Source organism: Osmerus mordax, chromosome 23 (assembly GCF_038355195.1).
Source record: "Osmerus mordax isolate fOsmMor3 chromosome 23, fOsmMor3.pri, whole genome shotgun sequence".
NCBI classification, from domain to species: Eukaryota; Metazoa; Chordata; class Actinopteri; order Osmeriformes; family Osmeridae; genus Osmerus; species Osmerus mordax.
The window spans coordinates 6421531-6441227 of NC_090072.1; the positions used below are offsets into that span (position 1 = coordinate 6421531).

Here is a 19697-nt window from a genome sequence, read left to right on the forward strand (position 1 = left end):
GAAGGATGTGTCAGCAATGCTGTCTTGAAAAATAGCTTCCCCTTATGCCCACCTAAATTATATATTAAGTTGGAATTCAATTTGATTGCATGTCAAAACTAGCGTCTGTTGCTGGGTAGTCCAACTTGATTACCCAGTCGAGAGGCAAGCCTTTCAGGACCAAGTGTAATCTGGTTGTGGCTGAAAGTCAGCTTGACTCAGACAGGAACATACACAGCACTGCTGATATCATAGCAGTGATATATTACTGTACAATGTGTGCTGGTGGCTCACCGGGTAGACCGCGCACCACAGGGTCAAGTCCTTGGTTCAAATCCGGCCCGGGGCCTCTGCTGCTTGTCTTGCCCTCTCTGTCTCCCCTGCTTCTCTGTCCAGTGAAGCATGGACATGCCTAAACTGTATTTTAAGAAAGATAAATGCCATTTGCTGGTCTCCAAACATGTTGGACAGGAAATATCAGGATGAAGTGGTGTTGCCACTAGCAGTGATTTTGATGTCTGTTCCAAGAAAGATGAGCAATTTGAGGTGTTGAAAGGAATTGTCATAACAAGCACAGGACATCATAACAAGTTTCGTCTTGATTGTCCTTCCCTCACCCTGAACCATGATAATAATGGGCACTTCTTCATTTGCAAGTGACAGAGATGGAAACCCTCTCACTCCCACCTTTCCTAATAAGGGTTCTGCTTCACTATTCAGTGTTGTACCAAACTGTGATGTTTGTAATGGCCAGACTCCTGAAAGAACAACATCACATGAACATGAACCCATTGTGCGTCACTTTAGGTTTTCTTCTTCTCAGTGTGAATATAATATTGAAGAACTGGAGCCTTTTGGCAACTGAGCCCACCTGTTATTTGCATGCGCTAACTATCTGTTTGGCCTGCCAGACTGTTTGCCTGCTACTGTAGTGTGGGCCTCATTATGGAATTCCAAGCTTATGCTTACGGACAAAAGAATACATTATATTGTGTTCAGTGTAATAAGAATTCCAGAACAAAATGGAAATTATTCACAAAGATATTTTAATTAATCTAATCAATTGCTAGAATGCTACAGAATGTGTGCCTTGCCCATGTTGACAGACGGCAGGGTTATGGTTTTGCTAAGCTAGAAATCTTTGCCGTCGTGAGGAACATCTGTAAACGACTTTCAAACGATCACCAGTCTACAAAAGTACAGTTATGGAGAAGACCCCTTACTTTGGTCAGTCACGTTACACAGTGGAGGTTTTGTTGATCTGTGTGCACAAACTAGAGGCCATCGATCTAAGAGGCAACCTGATGTACAACAATAATGATTGAGCATTGGATTCTGTTGGCCCACAAACTGTCAAGGACAAGCACACAAACGCCAGGGAGAGAATGTCAAATGGATATCCCCAATAGCCTACCAACCAAGCTCCTACGCCTCAAATGCTGGATACGGGGCCCCTGACAGGCCTTGATCCAATCTCTGTTCTGTCACAGATTGAGTAAAACCATCCTAATGTGAGGAGTGATGTATTTGATGCATTATCTGACTCATATTTCACTATACGAGTGATTATGTTAAGCAAATATCCCGTTTTTTACACAGTGCTTTTCAACTGTTTTTTATTTGTATTTTATGTTATCATAATTATTTTGAATAACACACCTCGTGGATAACAGGGGGATGGGGAAGTTCTTCCTCTGCTGCTGTGATCCTCTCCCAATCGCCCGCGGATATCTAAAAATAGGTGGGTGACACAGCCGAGCACTGAGGGCTCCTTCCTGCAGACACGCCCCCCCCCCCCTTTCAGAGGGTCGATGTTGAGGGTGACGGCAGCGTGTCACCGGAGTGCAGCAGGAGTCCCTAGTAGCCCCCACACCAGCATCGGCGTAGCTTTCATCAACCACAGGGGTTGTTTTTGGTTGAGGATGCCATCGATGGAGGTGACCCACCATCTGAACCACACCTGATGCTGCGTTAACACATCTCACCTTCGCACATTTTTGGTTGCTCTGTCCCCTGATCAAAGCATGGCCTGAAGTTATCTGGAGTTATGTATAACACACGTAATGACGTGGTTCTGTTGAGGTTTTCTTAGGCTTGAAATGATGAACTGGGGACCGTAATGTTATCTCAAGGAAAAGCTTGGGACTTCCAGACCAGGGTAGACTTCACAGCCAGAGGGGATGTTTTAGCAACGTTTAAACAGTCTCACTTTGCCTGGAGGTTTGCTGGAAAATCTGCCTTCACTGCACATTATTACTTTAGGTTTGGAATTGTCACCTTGGCAGCGCTGCCTCCTGTGCCGTGGGCGAGGTGGCCTCACTGTCTCTCCAGAGACGGGGGAAAGTGAAGCTCTTGGTTGAGGTGTTGCTCGGCTCCACTTCCTTGTTGTGGAACACACTGCTCTCTCGACGCCACCCGTCTGGGTGCTGCGTCTGGGTGCCGCGTCTGGGCCGGGCGCTGTCATTCCAGCCGTCTGGCCTCCAGATGGACTTGTGTTATTGTCCTAAGAACTGTCTGCCTGTTTACTCAGAGGTGTTCTTTTGCGGGTGCCTAAACTTTGTTACTACTTTGCGGTATAGTGAGCTGAGATGGTACTCCGTCTTAGCGCATTCAACACACGCTTTTTGTGGCGCTCTTTTTGCATCCTCAGAATGCCCCAAAGTTTTTTTTTTTTTTTGTTATGATTTTCAGCAAATGGCTATGACGTGTCAGAATGTGGGGCTTTCTGCTTTTTGCCACCAGGGGGCACTCAAGTCCGCTGATCTATCCAGATTATGAAGCTGGCGGCTCTGAAGAGCAGCAAACACTATTGCCATCCTCAAAATGTGGCACTGTATTTTTTGCACATCATTACCGAAAGCAAATGGTAAATTAACAATTTAAGTGGATTAATCAGTTTTTCAATAAATAACCCTCTGAACACAATGTAAGCCAAAGGCCTTTGTTGCTTTATTAATGAGTTTCAAAGTCTCACTTAAAATGCATTAAAAATGTACATTCTTTTGGGGGATTTCCTAACTGTTTCTTTCAGCTCCTTTCAAAAGGGCTGCATGTTGATTTATAGCCAATGCTTGGAATTGCTACATAATGTCACTTGAAACACTTTATTCTAAGATTCTGGATAGAAAGAAGCAAAAGGCCATTGTGTTACTATGCGGTCGACCCTCCACGTACAGTATTGTCAGTCAGATTACAGTTCTCCGCCAAAGGCTTATTAGATCCTGAAAAATGAAGTTGGGTATTGTTCAGCAAGAAGCCTTAAAAGGATGCTTGACAAACCACCCAGTGTATTCTAATCTATGTAATGCCTTGAAGCCCCTGGCAGGTGGAATGGCAGGTCTTTTGTTGCGCTACAGAGCTCTCCATTGAATTCTGCCCTGGTAAGCAGTCTCTCTCCTGGGGCTTTCATTTTACAGTATCATCCATCAGAGGAGACACATTCGTTCATGGTTATTTGCTCATTGGCATAGACTCAGCAGTGATAACTAAATACTAATAATATATATATTCTTTTTTTTACAGAGACCCTTTTAATATTTTAATAGTGAGGAACTTTTGGAAATGGGGCTTTCTATGCAAGTGGGGATGAACAACAGACGTTGGGTGCTACCGCACCAAACCAGAGCTCAGCTCTTCAAATCACAGACGGAGGCTTTGAGTTTGGACTTGGGGCGCCTTGATCTTGCCAAACGAACCACACAGGGACGTTGGTTGAGATGGAGGTCAAAGGGAAGTTCTTCCTTTGAAAGGGGACAGAAGGGGAAGCCTCGGCCAGGGAAAAGTGCCTTTTAGGTCCTCTGTGACAGGAGGTGTGAGGGGCAATTTACATGGCTTTCTTGTGACCAATTAGCTGCAGGTGCTCATCCGCCCATGAGCAGAGATTTTTGCAGGCGCCCCTCTGAGTGGGTCATGGGTCAAATGTCGATGTCGAAAGCGCCCTGTCCTCCTCCAGTGAAGAACACTCCCATCATCGAATGTGTCCTTCATCAAAGCATCTCCAAGTGTCTAATCCTCTTTACTTGGTTAGGTATTAGGAATTTCAATTAGCTATATAAATCACTGCTCAACCTGGATTTTGGTAAGCACAGATTTAGTTGAAGTGAAGTATTCAGCCGGTTCTTTAAAAAAATTATTTGAACATTTCTGAAAGTAAGTGAAGACTGGAACAATGCATGTGGGAGGAAGTTTGATTGAAGAGAATTAAAGAGAAGTGGAGGAGAGCGGTGGAGGAGAGATCCAGATTAGGAAAGGGCGCCAGAATTTCTGATGAGGGTTTCTGCCGTGTGATAACCGCAGGCGTGGCTATTTTGTCTTGATGTGTCCAGGCAACAATTAAATCATGCTGGTCATTAATGAGCTATTACCCAATGTACTGGCTATCAAGTCTGTGATTTAACTTTTCCATTAAGGATATCCCATAATGAACGTTCATCAATTTGCCAAGAAATTGTTTTTCTTGTGCCAAAAATGTAGTGATTACTAGAAAAACACAGTAGAGATCACACCAATGTCAGAGATGGTTTGTAATTAACAATGATGGTGCTGATTACAACTTCAGCTTGACGATGAATGCCTCCGGTGTTTCCATGGTGAATAATGATAGGAAGGGGTTAATCGAGTTATTACACAGAATAACTGTGTGCTTGTTTAGAAGTGCTTAATCCTTGATATGATATATCAGTGGGTTTCATGTTTTAATTCCTATTCGCCCACAAACACATCTCCAATCTGTTCTAGTCATAAAATATCTAATGTTCATGTCACACCATGGTTAATGATGAGAGAGCTTCTCCATCTTTGTTGTTCCTTTAATGTTGTGCCTCTCACAGAGACACTGGTTTCAGCCTGACTGCAGTGTCTGGTGTGTGACTTCGTTTGCACATTAGCACAGATGGACCTTGATAAATCAGCTGTGCTATGGCACACAGTGTTTAGTAATTTATTGTGACAAAGGAGAGGGAAAGTGTCTAAAATGTACGATTATTAAAACTCAAACTGATATTCCCTTTAGGGATTCCTGGTTCACACCATGATGGAAAATGGTTGTAGTTTGGTGTATTTGCCTTGTTTCAGGAGAATGATTTTATCGAAGTCCCTGGATTGTGCTTCTGTGCTGTCTTTGCTGCTGAATGTAAACAGACATGACTGACTGTCAGTACAGACGTGAGTTTCAACAGCCTTTCTGGACTCAATCAGATATCTCTCGCTGTCTCTTTCTCTCTGTCACACATGCACACATGCAGCCTTGGCGTTTGCCTCAGCGACCCCATGATTTCCTCCAGAGATAAGCGCCTCTATTGATTTCCACTCAGCAGCGAGCCTGGCTGTGCCTCATGTTTGCCCCCCCCCCTGAGGGGGCCCTTCATCTCACCTGCCATCTCCCATTTGGTTTCCTACCCGACTTCCATTTGTCCGCCAACCTATTCAACTCGGAGCCTTGTCGTCAATGTGCCACTGCTGCTGAAGAATGGCGTGGCGGTGTTCAGAAGCACAATGCCAAGCCCTTCAAATGGCCTCCCTGACAATCTGTCTGCCTTACAGTATGTAGGTGGAAAGCCCATGTAAGCGCTAATGAGGCCAAGACAGATAGAGGTGCAGGTCAATGTTATCAGCCTCGGACTGCTGCCCGGAGATGAATGCCCTCGCTATTGTCGTTCCGGACACCATGTAGACGACGGCCTCGACCTTCCCTATTCGATACATGTCCAACCTGTGGAAACTGGGTGCAGGGTCCGGGACTTGGGGTACTGCTGAAACCGTCAGTTCTGCTTGTGGTGCTTGCAAAACATTATAAAAGCACCATCATCAAGTACATGTATGATGAGTAGTGATTTAGGCTGAAAAGGCTCTGTCGTTATGTCAACGTGTGCTGTCGTGTCACGGTGTTCTTAGACGGTAGACTTCAGATATGAATGGTCAGTGTTGGCCAGTGAGTGGCAGTGTTGGACAAGGGCCTCCTGTGCTAATGAGTGGTCAGGGAGCATGAGGTGTGGCTATTGGCCACGGGTATTTCTGGGTATTCTGTGGAAGGTTTCACAGTAGACTGTAGTATTGTACACATTGTACAGACTGTGGGACTGTACAATGTGTACATGTTTGTGCAATGCATCCAAGCAAAGGGCGTAAGACCGGAATCACTGTAATTCTTCACATAATTGTTCATTGCGTATGCATGCTGTTCCTCTGAAGGGCGCTATGGTTCATAGCTTCTAATTGGCTTCATCTTCACAGACCCTGCCTCTGTAAATATTTCAATGCGCTTTGGAGAAAAATAATACCAAAAAAATAATGATCTCACACCAACACTGTTCTGCATGCCTGGGCATATCACTCCTGTTGTGGCATGATGACATCACATGGTCACAGCTCTGCAGGAAGCGTTGGAGACGTGTCGTCCTCCTGCCCCTCGCCTGCCTGCCCGTCATCGTTGTTTTGATTGATGATGTCTAATGTTGAAAACACACACACACACACTCTCACACACGCAGACCTTTAGCTCCTCGTTTTACGCTTGCTCAATTTTTATCCTGCACCCCCAGGGAAAGATAACAGCTGTCCAAAACTCAGACGCATAATTGAAATTAGTTTTTTTTTTTTTTTTTTTTGGGTGGGGGGGGGTGGGTGTTTTCTAGAAGCCAACTGTAGCTAGCAGATATGAAATAATTATAATGTGGTTACATTCTCAATTTCACAGACTTTAATGAACTTTTGCCTGATGTGTTTGTTGTTGACCTATTTTATAATCTTTGCAGAAATATTTCCTTCTAAAAAGCAGTTTAACGTCATTGTTTAATCTACAGTACCCTACCCTATATTAGTGATAGAATGTGATCAAATAAATCCATTCTCAACTAAGTGGACATTAACTACTAACTAACTAAACGGACATTCTCTATTTTTCATAATAGTTTAGCTATATTTAGAATGAAATCGCTCTCATGTCATCTTTTTGACATGCTCCTTCACTCCCTCAGTGGAAGGACCCAAGTCAGTGTGACATGGATTGAGGGTGACCTCCACGGTCTCCTCTCAGCCTGTCAGATGGGGAAGGCGAGGGGAGATAAGATCTCACGGCATGGGAGCACACGCTTGTTTGGGGTGGCTGTCTGCCTCGCGAAGGCAGAGGGAGGAAAAAAAAACAGAAAACCCCCCATGTGCTCGGCCCCAGAAATCAATACATTCCATCTGCCGGAGGGACTGGAACAAAACACCTGTGGGTGCGTAACTCGGGCCGTCTGGTTTGCCAGACTGATAAGGAATCCTGGCTGCTCGGGTGTGGGGGTGTCCATAGCTCAGATAATCCATAGATGAAACCAGGAGGATCTTATCTGTGGACAGTCATAGAACAATGAAGAATACGCTCATATCTCCTCCGTCGCGATATCTGACTCTCTACTCGTACAGCTTGAATTATTCATCTGGCCAGTGACAGTGTCCCTACGTGCTGAAACGTTTACGAATTGGTCCATCATTGCCGCATGTCGTAATAACCATCAACCTATCAGACTCATTTGCTGGCCCATGTATCACTGTGAGGTTGCTGGAGGAGTTCTAATGTTTAGCATTCTGGCTTTGATTCATGTTTGTTGTTATTGTTGGTTTTATTTAAAGCCAGTCAATATGCAATTTTGTGTGAAGGCTAAGGTCTCCCAATAATGCCAGCTCTGCCAACACATGGTCATGAGCTTTGCTCCTCTCGCCTCCATTCCTTGTCTATTTTTCACCCTCCATAGATTATCCTTGGCATGTCCTCACTTTCTTCCTCTGCAATAACATGAGGATGGTGGTGAAGAGGATTGTGGGATATTCCCAGAGGCCCCCAGGGTCCTATAGTCTCCTTCCTCTATAGCTCTCTCCAGATGTGGCGCGCATACCAACGAGCCAAATAAAAGACCGTAGGCCATTTTTATTCACGCCAATATGTTTGGTTTTTATTTGTATTTTATTTATATTTTTTTTAAAGCGGCACCATGCTAAATTATTCAAGTGAAGGCAAAGAGGAGAATATTTGTCATGTGCCCTTGGTGTCTGTCTTGCTTCGAAGAATGAGTGAATGCAGGTATAGATTTACTGGACTGTAGTTTAGTAGCTGTCGAGACACCTCCTGTCCCTTATTACAATATTCATAAGGGTTTGTTTAACTCATGCACTTCACTGGGGTTCAGGTTGATCTTTGCTTATAGTTTTTAGTTTCTGTTGAAGAATAATATATTACAATACACAGATTCCATAACACCTAATGACAGCAGTTTAGACAGGAATAGTACTTTCAGATATATGAAATGTGATCGATCAATGATTTAAGCGCCGTTTTGGATTTTGTTTCCAGATCCTCTGTACTTCGATGGGTGCAAAGTTCAATGTCACAATGCATCAGTGGCGGTATTCTAAACAGCCTCCTAGATGCCCAGAAGAGGGCAGTATGTGCGCTTTACACTCTACGGATCACAAGACGCTTTGAACACACACAGACACAAACACAGTTTAATACAGTGTTTTCTGTTACACTAAGACACACTCTGTCAGTATATCAAGCAGTTGCTGTTGTTCCATACCCCCCCCCCCCCCCCACACTGCATTTTCATTTTCATTGAATGAGAGTTATCCTAAAGACAACCAATTAACTTTGAGCTTCTCTGAATAATGTGTTCACCAAGGTTATTGGCAAAGGCTCCCTACTCAAAATAAGTACTTGTCCATACCACATCTTGGAGGGAAAAGAGTATAAACCACTCAGAGATATGAATCCGAGTCCTAGATCACTCAAGTCAAATGTACATGTCATGGGATTTGGACCTGGACTGTTCTGGAATACATGTGTTTTTCACTATTCTCAACTGTGATGGGAGATTGAATGACAGTCAATATTAGCAGCAGGTCTTATTAGTAAAAAAGCTTGTATTGGAGTATTCACAAGTAATGACCTACTAGCCCCGAGTCTGAAGTGAAGCCAACTGAATTCTGCCCTTTGGTGTCAATTATTTTGTTTTAGATCTATAGACCGTTGGATCTGGTTCCTAAGAGCTTTCTAGCTGTTTCCCGTGTGTGTGTGTTATGGAATAGCTAAGTGTGTTGATGGATACACACTAATGCCTTACCCTCCTACTCACTCTCTTTTACGCCCTCTCTGCTCCTTCTCTCTGCCTCTGCTTCTCCCTCCATCTCCATCCCTGCCCATCTCTCCCTCTCCCTCACTTTCCGTCTCTGTCCACTCGTTCCCTCTCAAGCTCCCTCTCTCCATCTTTGTCTCTCTTTCTCTCCCTTGCACTCTTTCTCTCCCTCTTTCCATCTCCGTCCATCTCTTTCTCTCTCTCTCTCTCTCTCTCTCTCTCTCTCTCTCTCTCTCTCTCTCTCTCTCTCCTTGCTCTTGGTCTCTCCCTTGCTCTCTCTCTCTCTCCTCGTCTCCCTCCCTCTCTCCTGACAGCCTCCCTCCATTCCCCCCTCCCTCCTGTGACTCTGAGCCACGGAGGGAGGGGAGCTCCACAAACTAACAAAGGGAGACGAGTAGAGAGCAGTCTCCTCCTCTTTGGTTCACTCACTCACTCACTCCTCTCGCCTCACACAGAGCGAGAACAGAAGCCCGTAGAAAGTGTTGAAGAGAGGGCGAGATCTCAGGACCACACTCCGGAGGGCACGCCAGCAGACGCGTCTCTATCTCCTGGGGACTTGATCCTCCCCCAACCCTGCCTCTGTGTCTTAGAGACGCGGATGACTTGAGGAGAACCTCTCTCCCTGTCAGACTGTCCCACCACAGCCACCCTGCCCAGCCTGGATTTGGGGAGCGAGCGGGAGGCGGGCGGGTGCCCAGGGGCCCCCGGGGGCCTGTGCGCGTTGCCGAGCGTGGAGGTGGAGTGGGCGCTGGGGAACTGGAGCGCGGGCGGGGAGGAGGGGGGCGCTGGCGGGGAGGCGGGGTCTGGCTATGGTGGCGGCTCCGGGTCGGGGCATGGCGGCGGGGAGCGGGAGGGCGGTGGAGGCATGCTGAAAGCCGTGTGGGATACGGAGGGGCTGCAGACCGTGGCCATCGTGGTGCTGGTGTGTGCCTCCCTCAAACTGCTGCACCTGCTGGGAGTCATCAACTTCTCAGAGGGTAAGAGAGAGATGGGGGGGGGGGGGGACAGGGGGATGGGATGGAGGGACGAGAGAGAGAAGAAGGGGAGAGGCAGAGAGAGACAAGGGGGAGAGAGAAAGATGTGGGGGAAAGAGAGAGAGAGACAAAGATGGAAAGAAAGGAGAAAGAGATTGAGTTGGAGGTTGAAGAGGAGACAGACAGAAAGAAAGAAAGGACGAGAGAAGAGTGAGAGACAGATATGGGAAGTGAAACGTGTGTGAAGGGTGTTCATTGAAAGAGGTGTTACTAACTCCATGCGTTGTGTCAAAAAGTCTCTTGTCAATGTCTATTTACTCTGTTGTGGAACACTGTGTGAATGGCTTTAACGTGAATATCCTCCTGCCTTGTGCTCTGGACCGCTGTCCTCAAAACTCTGGCAGAGAAATTAGCCAGAAAAGATGCTTCCAGTATGCCAGAAACTGTTACAGAGGATTTGTAGATTTGAGTTCTATAAAAATGTCAAACTGATTTTCCAATTTTAAAGGAAAGAGTGAAGAGAGGGAGGGTGAGAGTGGAGAGAGACAAAGAGAGAGAGAGAGATAAAGAGAGAGAAAGAGAAAGAGAGGGACTGAAAGAGAAGGAGTGAAAGAGAGAATACGGCAGGGTCTGGGTAAATAGTTCCTTGGTTTTTGAAGGTTTAAATGTTTTCAAGTGCAGGGGAATCTGAGAGTCTCTGATCTGCGAGTCTCCTCAAGGTTTTTACCCCCAAAACCTTTGATCTTTTAGAGTTTTGTTTTTCCTTTAATGTGTGTGTGGTTGTATATGTGTGTTTCCTCGTGTTTGAGACAGTGTTTAAGCGATGCTTCTTGTTTTGTGTTTTTGTGTGTGTTTGTGTGCGTGCACGCGCAGGCACAGAGCCACAATTATGTTTGTGTCCTCTGAAAGCTTGGCACATTCTAAATAGACACTGTAGGTTACTATCACACAATGTGAAACACACACACTGATTTTCTGCACCAGAGAGCTCATTCCCAGTCACACGTTACTAAGTAAGGACTCTACAAGCCTGGCTCCCACTGTGTCTGGAACAAATCAACTATAAACCACAGTTGTCCAATTAAGCAAGGTAGAGACACAGTAAGCACTTATGGCTTAGATAAAAGCCATCAATCAGACTGTTTAATAAACTTGCTTGCTGTCCTCATGTCGACCATTAGTCAAAGGCTGGCAAACCCTGTTGTAGAGCTGTAATTCAGTTATGCCACTAAGGAACAATAGGAACTTAATATGAGTAAAAGCCTTCTGAAAAGTCTAGAAATAGTAGTCTGACCTAAGCAATGTGTACTCCTAAAGTTTAACTGTCAATATTTATGAGCTGATTTGACCACATTAACTGTTGAAGGACTGTTTCTTGGTGCCTATTAATTCCTTTGTATTTATTGTTTTGCTTTAATTTAATGTTGTCTTTAAATATACATATTAAAAGCAAAGTATCTAAAAACGCGGCAATATGCATTCATGTAAAAAACAAAGATAGAAACACCCTGGAACAGTGTCTGGACACGTCCGTCTGACACCTGGTCAATAACACGCACAACACCAGATGTGTTCTGAGGAGATTGGGTCGTGGGCGTGTGTGTACCCGTGTGTGTATGTTTTAAATATTGAAATTGACATGCAGTATAGTCTTGGTTGTCCTGTCCCCTGCAGGATTTATGCTTCTTCTGGTAGAGAGCTGCTGTTCAGTCTCAGAACAATGTAGCTGCCAGTCTCACAGCTCCCCATACCAGCCTACCTCCGCTTCCCAAGGCTGCTCATCTGCATTAGCTCAGACTCGGGTAAACACAGTTCCATTCACCCACTGCTATTGGAATCGAGAAATTCTACACACTAGACTGTGGTTACCATGGGCAATTTGCTACTGGTCAGGGGTCAGGCTGGTAATACACAATCTCTTTCTGTTTTCTAGTTTCTGGCATCAGCATGCACTCATGCCCTGGAATCATGACACCAGGGTTCCATCATGCACCAGTAAAACCCACCATGAATACCAGAAAGGTGGATTATACAGAGGAATTCATTTCCGCATGTGGACACACACACACAGTCAGAGACACTCAGTCCCACAAACAGATGCAGACACACACAATCCAAATCCATTCTCTCTCTTCATGCAACACATACACGCGCGCACACACACACGTGTGCTCACCCATCTCGCAGAGCCATTAGAACATAGTGCTGAGCGAGGCCTCAAAGGGAACACACTAACCAGTGTGTCAGGAGAAGATAAATATTTCTCTGGCTCGGCCACACACACACAGTGGTGATTGAGAAAGGGATTCTTGTGTCAATTTAACCCTGGAGTTGGCTATTACTGCTTGAGAACATTGAGACCTTCCTGTAAATCTCAGGTCCCCTCCAGACTCACCTGCTCAGGCAGTCTGGAGGTTCTGGGTTTAGTTCCCATAAGAGCCACACTCACACAACACACTTTATACTACATACATGTAGTATAAACTACGTACTAGGATGGCAGTTTTGTTAGTCATACCTCATACGGAAAAGCCAGTGTCTGTCTAGTCGCTACATTCAATTGGTTATATTTCCATCAGCCAAGTCTCAGTGTTTTAACTGTGCCTCTGGAGGGCCGCGTGGCGTGAGCCAGCATCGTCTCCAGGGCCCAGAGGAACATACGACCTGCAGGCTGAGTGACGGACATCCACTCAGCCGGGCATCTACTCTCTGGCGTTCTCACCGAGGTCGACCCTTCACTCAAACCACGCCCCCGGACATGGGTGTCCGCCTTTATAAACGTCCCTGTCTGAAGCTTATTTGTATGCCATGAATGCTCGTTCTGCCGTCCTGCTGTGGTGTAGGAGGGGGTGTTCTGTCGGAGAGTACAGGAGCTGTGCTCTCGTCAGAGCCGCTTGAACTGGACGTTGTCGTCCTTTCTGTGTGATGAGCCCCGTAGGAGTCAAGGCCCTGTACAGCTCTGTAGATGTGAGATGAAGTTGATTTCATTGTGGTTGCAGTGCTGTGATCTGGCTAGTTTCTGTTAAACTACCTTACTGTAAGAAAGTGATGGCTTTAAATCATAACTTTTTATTACATGCTAGGCTTTGAGTGTTTCAATCATCTATTAGGAAAAGACTTCTTTGCCAATCTCATCTTGTTTCAACAGTTAGTTTAAGGCTGTTCATCAACTGTGGTATGACACTGAAGGTTGTCCTTCAATCAAGTTCCACCAGTGACTGTGTTGGATGAGTAAAGAAAGAATCAAAACAAACCAGAGCTGCCGCTCCTCACCTTAACAAGACCCTCATCCAACCCTGAAGACGGCAATCGACTGCTCCGATTAGCTGCTTTTAACCCAATCGTTTGAGAGACGCCTGTGGACTAGTGCTGATGTGATTCACGTGACCTTTGTCGGTCCTCAGGGAGCCCTCCCCTCAATCCACTTAGGTCCAATCAGTGAGGTGAAGGGCTTGGGGGAGGGGGGAGATTTCTAGGACAGTCCTCGTTAGGCAGTATTAGGCATGTTGAGAACCAGGGGGAAAGGAAGAACACAATGTGGAATCCCAGCAATCAGTGCTGTTAAATGTTTCCCAGATAATCAATGCTGCAGGGAGTGACGGAAGATGGCGAGCTGAATTAGATGCAGACTCTTCTGGAACCTGAGGCTAGTTTCTATTGTTGTTTTCTTTTGTTCTTGTCATTTAGCTTGCTTTGTTCATGTGTAGTTGAATAACATCTGCTCCCACAATTTCGAGGAAACACAGCAATAATGCTTCCAACATGACATTACTGTCACATGGGAAGCGAGCAGGAAAGGTGAGCGCTCGTTGTTAAAGGTCTCATTAACTGAAAAACTTGTTTTATTATTCAGAAGACAATTTCTTTTGTTATGCAAAGAACTGCAACCTTCCAGAAAGTAATAGAAATTGCAGTTTTAATATTTGTTTCCCCTGAGCCTATTCCATCTTTGTTTGGAGAGCTTTGAAGCTCAAGGCTTAATCCAGCTCATCTGCTATTTAACGTTCAATCAAAACAATAAGGACTATGTGCCCAATCAGCACTCTTCTAACATTAATTATCCTGCTAAATGAAAAATCCTGCCCCAAGTTCCAGCTCTAGACTGCCCTGTCATTATGCTGTAGGCGTAGGTGTTCTCATGCATAATGCAGAGCTTTAGCACTGATATTTCTTAAGATTTAAGTTTCGCAACTGAATTACTGAATGAATGATGATGACAGCCAACTAACATATGAAAGTCATTGTTCCAAATCTTTCTTCAGGTTCTAGTTATTCAAATGTACTGGTTAGACAGGAAGCAGGTTGAGGAGAGTGCTGTTGGTGGGGTGGGCCTACAGAATGTCCACTACGTAAGATTGCCTTTGATAACCACCTCAAATTGAATCCCAAAGCATGTGCACATGTTTCCAGAAGACTGGTTGTTAATCACCAGCAGTGACAGACCCATCCAGCTTCTATATCAGAGAGTGGTGGTTTGCTTTTATCAAAAAATAGAATGGAGTAGTGGGTTAATGAATTCCTTTAGTCCTTTCCAACTAAAATTCTGCTAGTGTTTTTGAAGCAGGACATACATCATGTTGTCACCCTGAAGCACCCGAGAGGCCATGAGTGTTGTGAGGAAGTAGAGCGCCTCAGCGTGCCTGGAAGGCTACTCTCTCAGCCAACTGTGTCCCTGTGGGCTTGATTGGGACTGACAAGCACCTTCGATTCCCCTGGAGTTTCGAGCCTGTGTTCATTTCCTCGTGGCCGTACGCCTCACTGTTTCACCCAGGACGTTGCTGGAGTTTGAAGTTTGACTACACCGTGCCTCTCTTTGTGTACCCTTTGTGAACAGACTCTTGAGTCTGGCTGAAATCCAGTTTTCCTTTCTTGTCAGGGCTTTCACCAGCCAACCCTTATTTATTACCTAAGACAATGACAACTGACAACTGTTATAATCATAAATTACAACACTTTCTTTACTGTCATTTTTAGTGCGTGCCTTGGCCCTCTGGTCTGCCATCATGGTGGACTGGGAAATAGCTGCGTTCGAAATAAAGAATCTTGGCAGGTTGGCCCCAAGTCCCTTGCTTTCAAGTGCAGTCACTCACAGCCCATAATTGCAGAGGACAGCACTTTGTAAAGTCTATCTAAGTCTCTGGGAGCAAATAAAAGCATATTGCATTAAAGCACTTCAAAAGTAGAAGGAATACTTTGACAGCAACTATTTTGACTTGAGAAACAAGTTGTGTAAAGTAGATGTTAACATGGAACCCTTCAAATGTTGTCGTTTTTTACCTTACACATGCACATATATTCAGCCCACAACATCTTCAGCCTGTTTCTTTTGTCAGGGCTGTAATGCATTTTCAGTCTTCCAGAGCACAATCTGAATGCTTACAGAAACAGCCCTTGATAGTTGTGCTTTACCATCTGTCATGGACAGGATGAGTTTTGACCAGCCCGTCACCAAGACCTCATCCCAGATGGTATGGCTGCAGTCTGAAATGCAGTCGTTTGGCTGGTTGCCAACATCCACTCCCAACCTATGTCTCTGCCTTCAACAGACCAGCATCATCTCGATACAGAATGACCTTCCTAGTTGATTCCAGACCATCTGGAACCAGGGCTTATTAGATAACAACATTGACATATTGCTCCCCCAGACACCAATCTTAGACCTATTTGTTTTGGATACAACAAATGGGAAGAAATGGCAGATCGTATTTGTTTCCACGTTCTCCATCTTCTTCAAGGCGTGAGGTAAATCTCCCCTGTTCCATTATGTTGTTGAAAGTCTGGTTGAAATCTCGTATTGATCTAGCGCGCCAACGCAGAAAAGTAATCTGTGAAAATGTCTGGAGTTGACAGCCAGTTGTGTGTTGGTGTCAGTTAGCATTTGTGCTGGATCATTTACAGATGTTCGCAGATCCTACGGGCCAATAGGAATCCGTGTCTAGCTCAATCGAGGCTAACCCTGGCCAGTGGGGCGGTTGGAACACTGACCTGGGGCAGAACCCTTTTCTTCTGCTTTGACATCTACCTGCTTCATGGAGCGTCTCACCGGTTTTGAGAGGCTCCTTTTCACAATAAACGTGCTCTATTAGAGCATTCTGAGGAAACTGACTCAGTTCAACAGTTACACGTTTGCTGTCCTGTGTGTGTGTGTGTGTGTGTGTGTGTGTGTGTGTTTGCTGCTTTCAAGATTTGTATCTTGTTAACAAAGATTCAACCTAGGTTGTTTTTGTGGCCTAGTTGTGTGTGTCAGACACTGTTACACTGTCAGTTTTAATGACACTTTTACACAAGACTATTGTGGTATGTTGTACAGTGGGCTAGATGACTTATAAGTTGAGCACAGCCGCACTCCTGCAGTGCAAGAGCAGATTCACCACTCGGGTTTCTGCTGCTGTGTGTGAGGTTCAAATGAGATTCATGATACTCGGACCCATGTTGTTTTCTATTGTAATGGATGAATGTAATGGATGCAACAGTTAGGCACTTTTCCTCTGCTTGTAGCCCCGACAGCGGAACCCCTCTCAGCCACCCTCGTCCCCGTCATGGTGGGTATCAGGGAACCTTCCCTGACTTCAGTTTGAAGCCCTGAAACGGTGGACAAGTCTGTCCTTCACACAAACACAGCAGATGCGCTGGCGAGCGTCTCGTTACCGACGTGTCGGAGCCCACCACAACAGCTTCCCGGGGCCGTCCATCTCCGGAACTCTCCGTTCCCCTCGGTCGGCGTACTGGGGGACGGCAGGTGCGCCAGCTGAACGTTGGGAGAGGAGGGGGGGGTCAATCAAATCTCACGCCAGCCAGTTCTGACCACGGAGACGTGCCAAAATCAATCGGATCCATTGTTATCCAGATGAGCAGCCTGCCTGGATTTGAACTCCCGTCTGCATTCCCGGCTGTGTAATATGACTTCATTCTCTTCTGCTGCAGTACATTCTCATGCTGCTCTGAAATAACATGGGGATCAGGGCTCACTACAGACATGTCAGATCATGTCCCTTGTGTGTGTGTGTGTGTGTGTGTATAAGAAAATTGTAAATGATAGTGTATATCTGTTCTCTCACCACTAAGATAGGACAGTTAAGGGGATGGTTGGATTTGCACAGTGGGGGGGTATAACCTGCTTCCCTCTCTGACTGAGAGACCTGCAGTATTTATTATATCGATCTCATGCAAAGTTAATACAAAAATGCCACATGTCCAACCCAACAAGAGGGATCAATGCAGTGACTTTTCATAATGAGCTGACCTTCAGTCAGTCAAAGGGTTTCGCAATCAAAATCGGAAAAGGGCTCGGAATCGACTGTTCCGGCGATGTGTACTGTAGCCATCGGCCGCCTGCACTGAGCTTGCGTGGCGCCAGGGTGATAAACGCAGAATCGCAACTTTGTCTGGGATTTAGATGTTTCCAGATCATTCATGTGATTATGAGAGTACAAGTCACTGCCTTCCACACCGGGTCTGACACAAGAAACCAGCATTCACCTCACAGCTCGTCATCGGACACAATTACCTTTTGTATTTCGTCATATATTCAAAAACCTTCCAGTCGAACAAACATGAATTACTTCTGCTTTACCGGGCTACCATAGAAAGGACAAATGTAGACTGAGCTAATGTCATACTGTGTGATACGTGTTGTGACGGTCGTGTCCTCGGGGCACGTCCGCTGCGACCATGTAGGGGCCGAGATGTGCTGCAACTAGTGGGGGAGCAACTCTGGCAATGAGTTTTACGGCCAGTGACATTTAGATTTTATTGTGGGGCTGCTTTCCAGGGCCTCTTACATGTTGAGGGAACCAGGAATGACCCTCTCCGGGGCCCAAGTAAATGTGTGGTGACGCAAACTTCCCTGACAGACTGAACTGGACCGACGCCGGACTAATTCACAGGCATTGTCATCGTTTGGTAATAAACTCTATAAACCAAGCAGGTGCACTCGCTGTCCTCTAAGATGTTCATCTTTGTAGCTTTCTAGACACTGGCGAGACCAAGGTCTTTTAATGATGAGCACAATAGGTCTGCCTGGGTCTCTTGTGTGCACCCACCGCTCCTGGGAGTCTTTATAAGGAGTGTTCAGGGAGAGATAACGTCGCTTTAGCTGGAGGTTAAGACCACCAAGGGAAGGATTCTGTCTGTCCTGAGAGAGACGACATACAAGCTTTTTTTTGTTTTAGGGCTGAAGAGATATGGGATTCTTTTGAAATGAGTCTTTTGAAATGCATGCGTGTGTATTTTCTACACGCAAGAGAACGCTGCCTTCCAGGTCAGCTCTCACGGTGTCTGGGGTGCTCTGTTACGGCAGGGAGACGGATGAAGCAGGAACACTAGCTCTGAATCACACTCAATGTTCTTGTTTCGAATCACATCAGTTATAGCTGTTGTGTATTAAGAAATCAGAGGAGTTGATGTCAGTGAATGATTTAATTTGTATCCACTGTGAAATGAAGTTTTTGATTGCCGACCATAGGTGGAACTGCTGATGTAAACATTTTGTAGCAGATGAACCTGCTATGTAAAGAAAAAAATTATTATGGAAAAAAGGGTGAAGTCAGCATATACAGGAGTCCATGTTATCCCAGTGGGCCAGGGTGTACCTGCCCCTGGCCTCTACCCACCAACGCAACAAGACAGTTTGCAATAACAGCAGCGACACCAGAAACCTAGTTCATTACATTATATTTTTTTCCAGCACAAAGACTCGCCACATTTGATAACGCATTGATTCAGAGCAGCGACTCGTGTCTGAGTCGTCTTACTTGATACCTAATATGGATTAATCCAATAATTAAGAAGTGTATTTTTCTCTCCAGTCAATATCTGCTATCGATTGCAGAGAACAAAGACCTGAACCTTAGGTAGCTCTGCCAAACCCAGAGAAATGAGTTAGACCAGGAACAAAGCAGTTTGTGTTTGTGATTGATTATCCCTCTCAGCCTGTGGGGAATATCCCTCAGAATTCATTTCTTAGAGAGTTCCTGTATGCATTTTGTGGCTTTGTCGATTCTTTCACCAGGAGGATACACGTTTCATGGCTGTTCAAGGGTGGTTATTGTGCGTCCCTGGGTGATTATGTTTGGCCGAGACCTTTATTGGCTTGCCTCAGAGCATTGAGGGCTCTCAAACCTCCTCTCTTTGTTCTACCGGGGGCTGAAGTACTCAGGGCTGGCACACCGCTTTGTTGATGAGAGGTGAGCCGACAAACAGCACCAGAGTGAGAGCCTGAGAGTTCTGAAGAGCTCGCTAGAGAAATCCCACCGACATCCATCCTAATCAATGTTGCAGAAACGGGCTTCGAAGGTGGTGCTTTTTTTCTTTTCTTTTTATTCAGTGAAGGCAAAAGTACGATATGAAAAGTTTTCGTTTGTGTGTGTTGCACGTTCAGATTTTTCAACTGCATGTTATTGACATGTGGTGTGTCCCCTACCTCATTTGTGTCACCTCAAAGCTTCCATCAGAACAACATCACCGGACATTTTTAGCACAGCATGATGGATCATTGCCTCCTCAACTCAGGAACAGTGCTAAGCTGTCACTGTCAACACACACACACACACACACACACACACACACACACACACACACACAGCTCAGGAACAGTGCTAGTCTGACACTGTCAACACACACACACTGCGAGCCC

At 45.5% G+C, this 19697-nt stretch overlaps 1 protein-coding gene across 3 annotated transcripts in view; it reads left to right on the top strand.

The window, feature by feature from the left end:
- The window catches only part of kcnip4a (potassium voltage-gated channel interacting protein 4a), a 93672-nt gene that overhangs the window by 60211 nt on the left and 13764 nt on the right, over nucleotides 1–19697 (top strand). Inside the window, exon 1 of one of the 3 annotated variants that reach the window (XM_067261266.1) lies at nucleotides 9955–10066. The exons of the other annotated variants lie outside the window; for them this stretch is intronic. Coding sequence (XP_067117367.1) covers nucleotides 9955–10066 — 112 coding nt within the window. Of the gene's footprint in view, nucleotides 1–9954; nucleotides 10067–19697 lie in introns of those variants that run through there. 3 annotated transcript variants of the gene reach the window in all.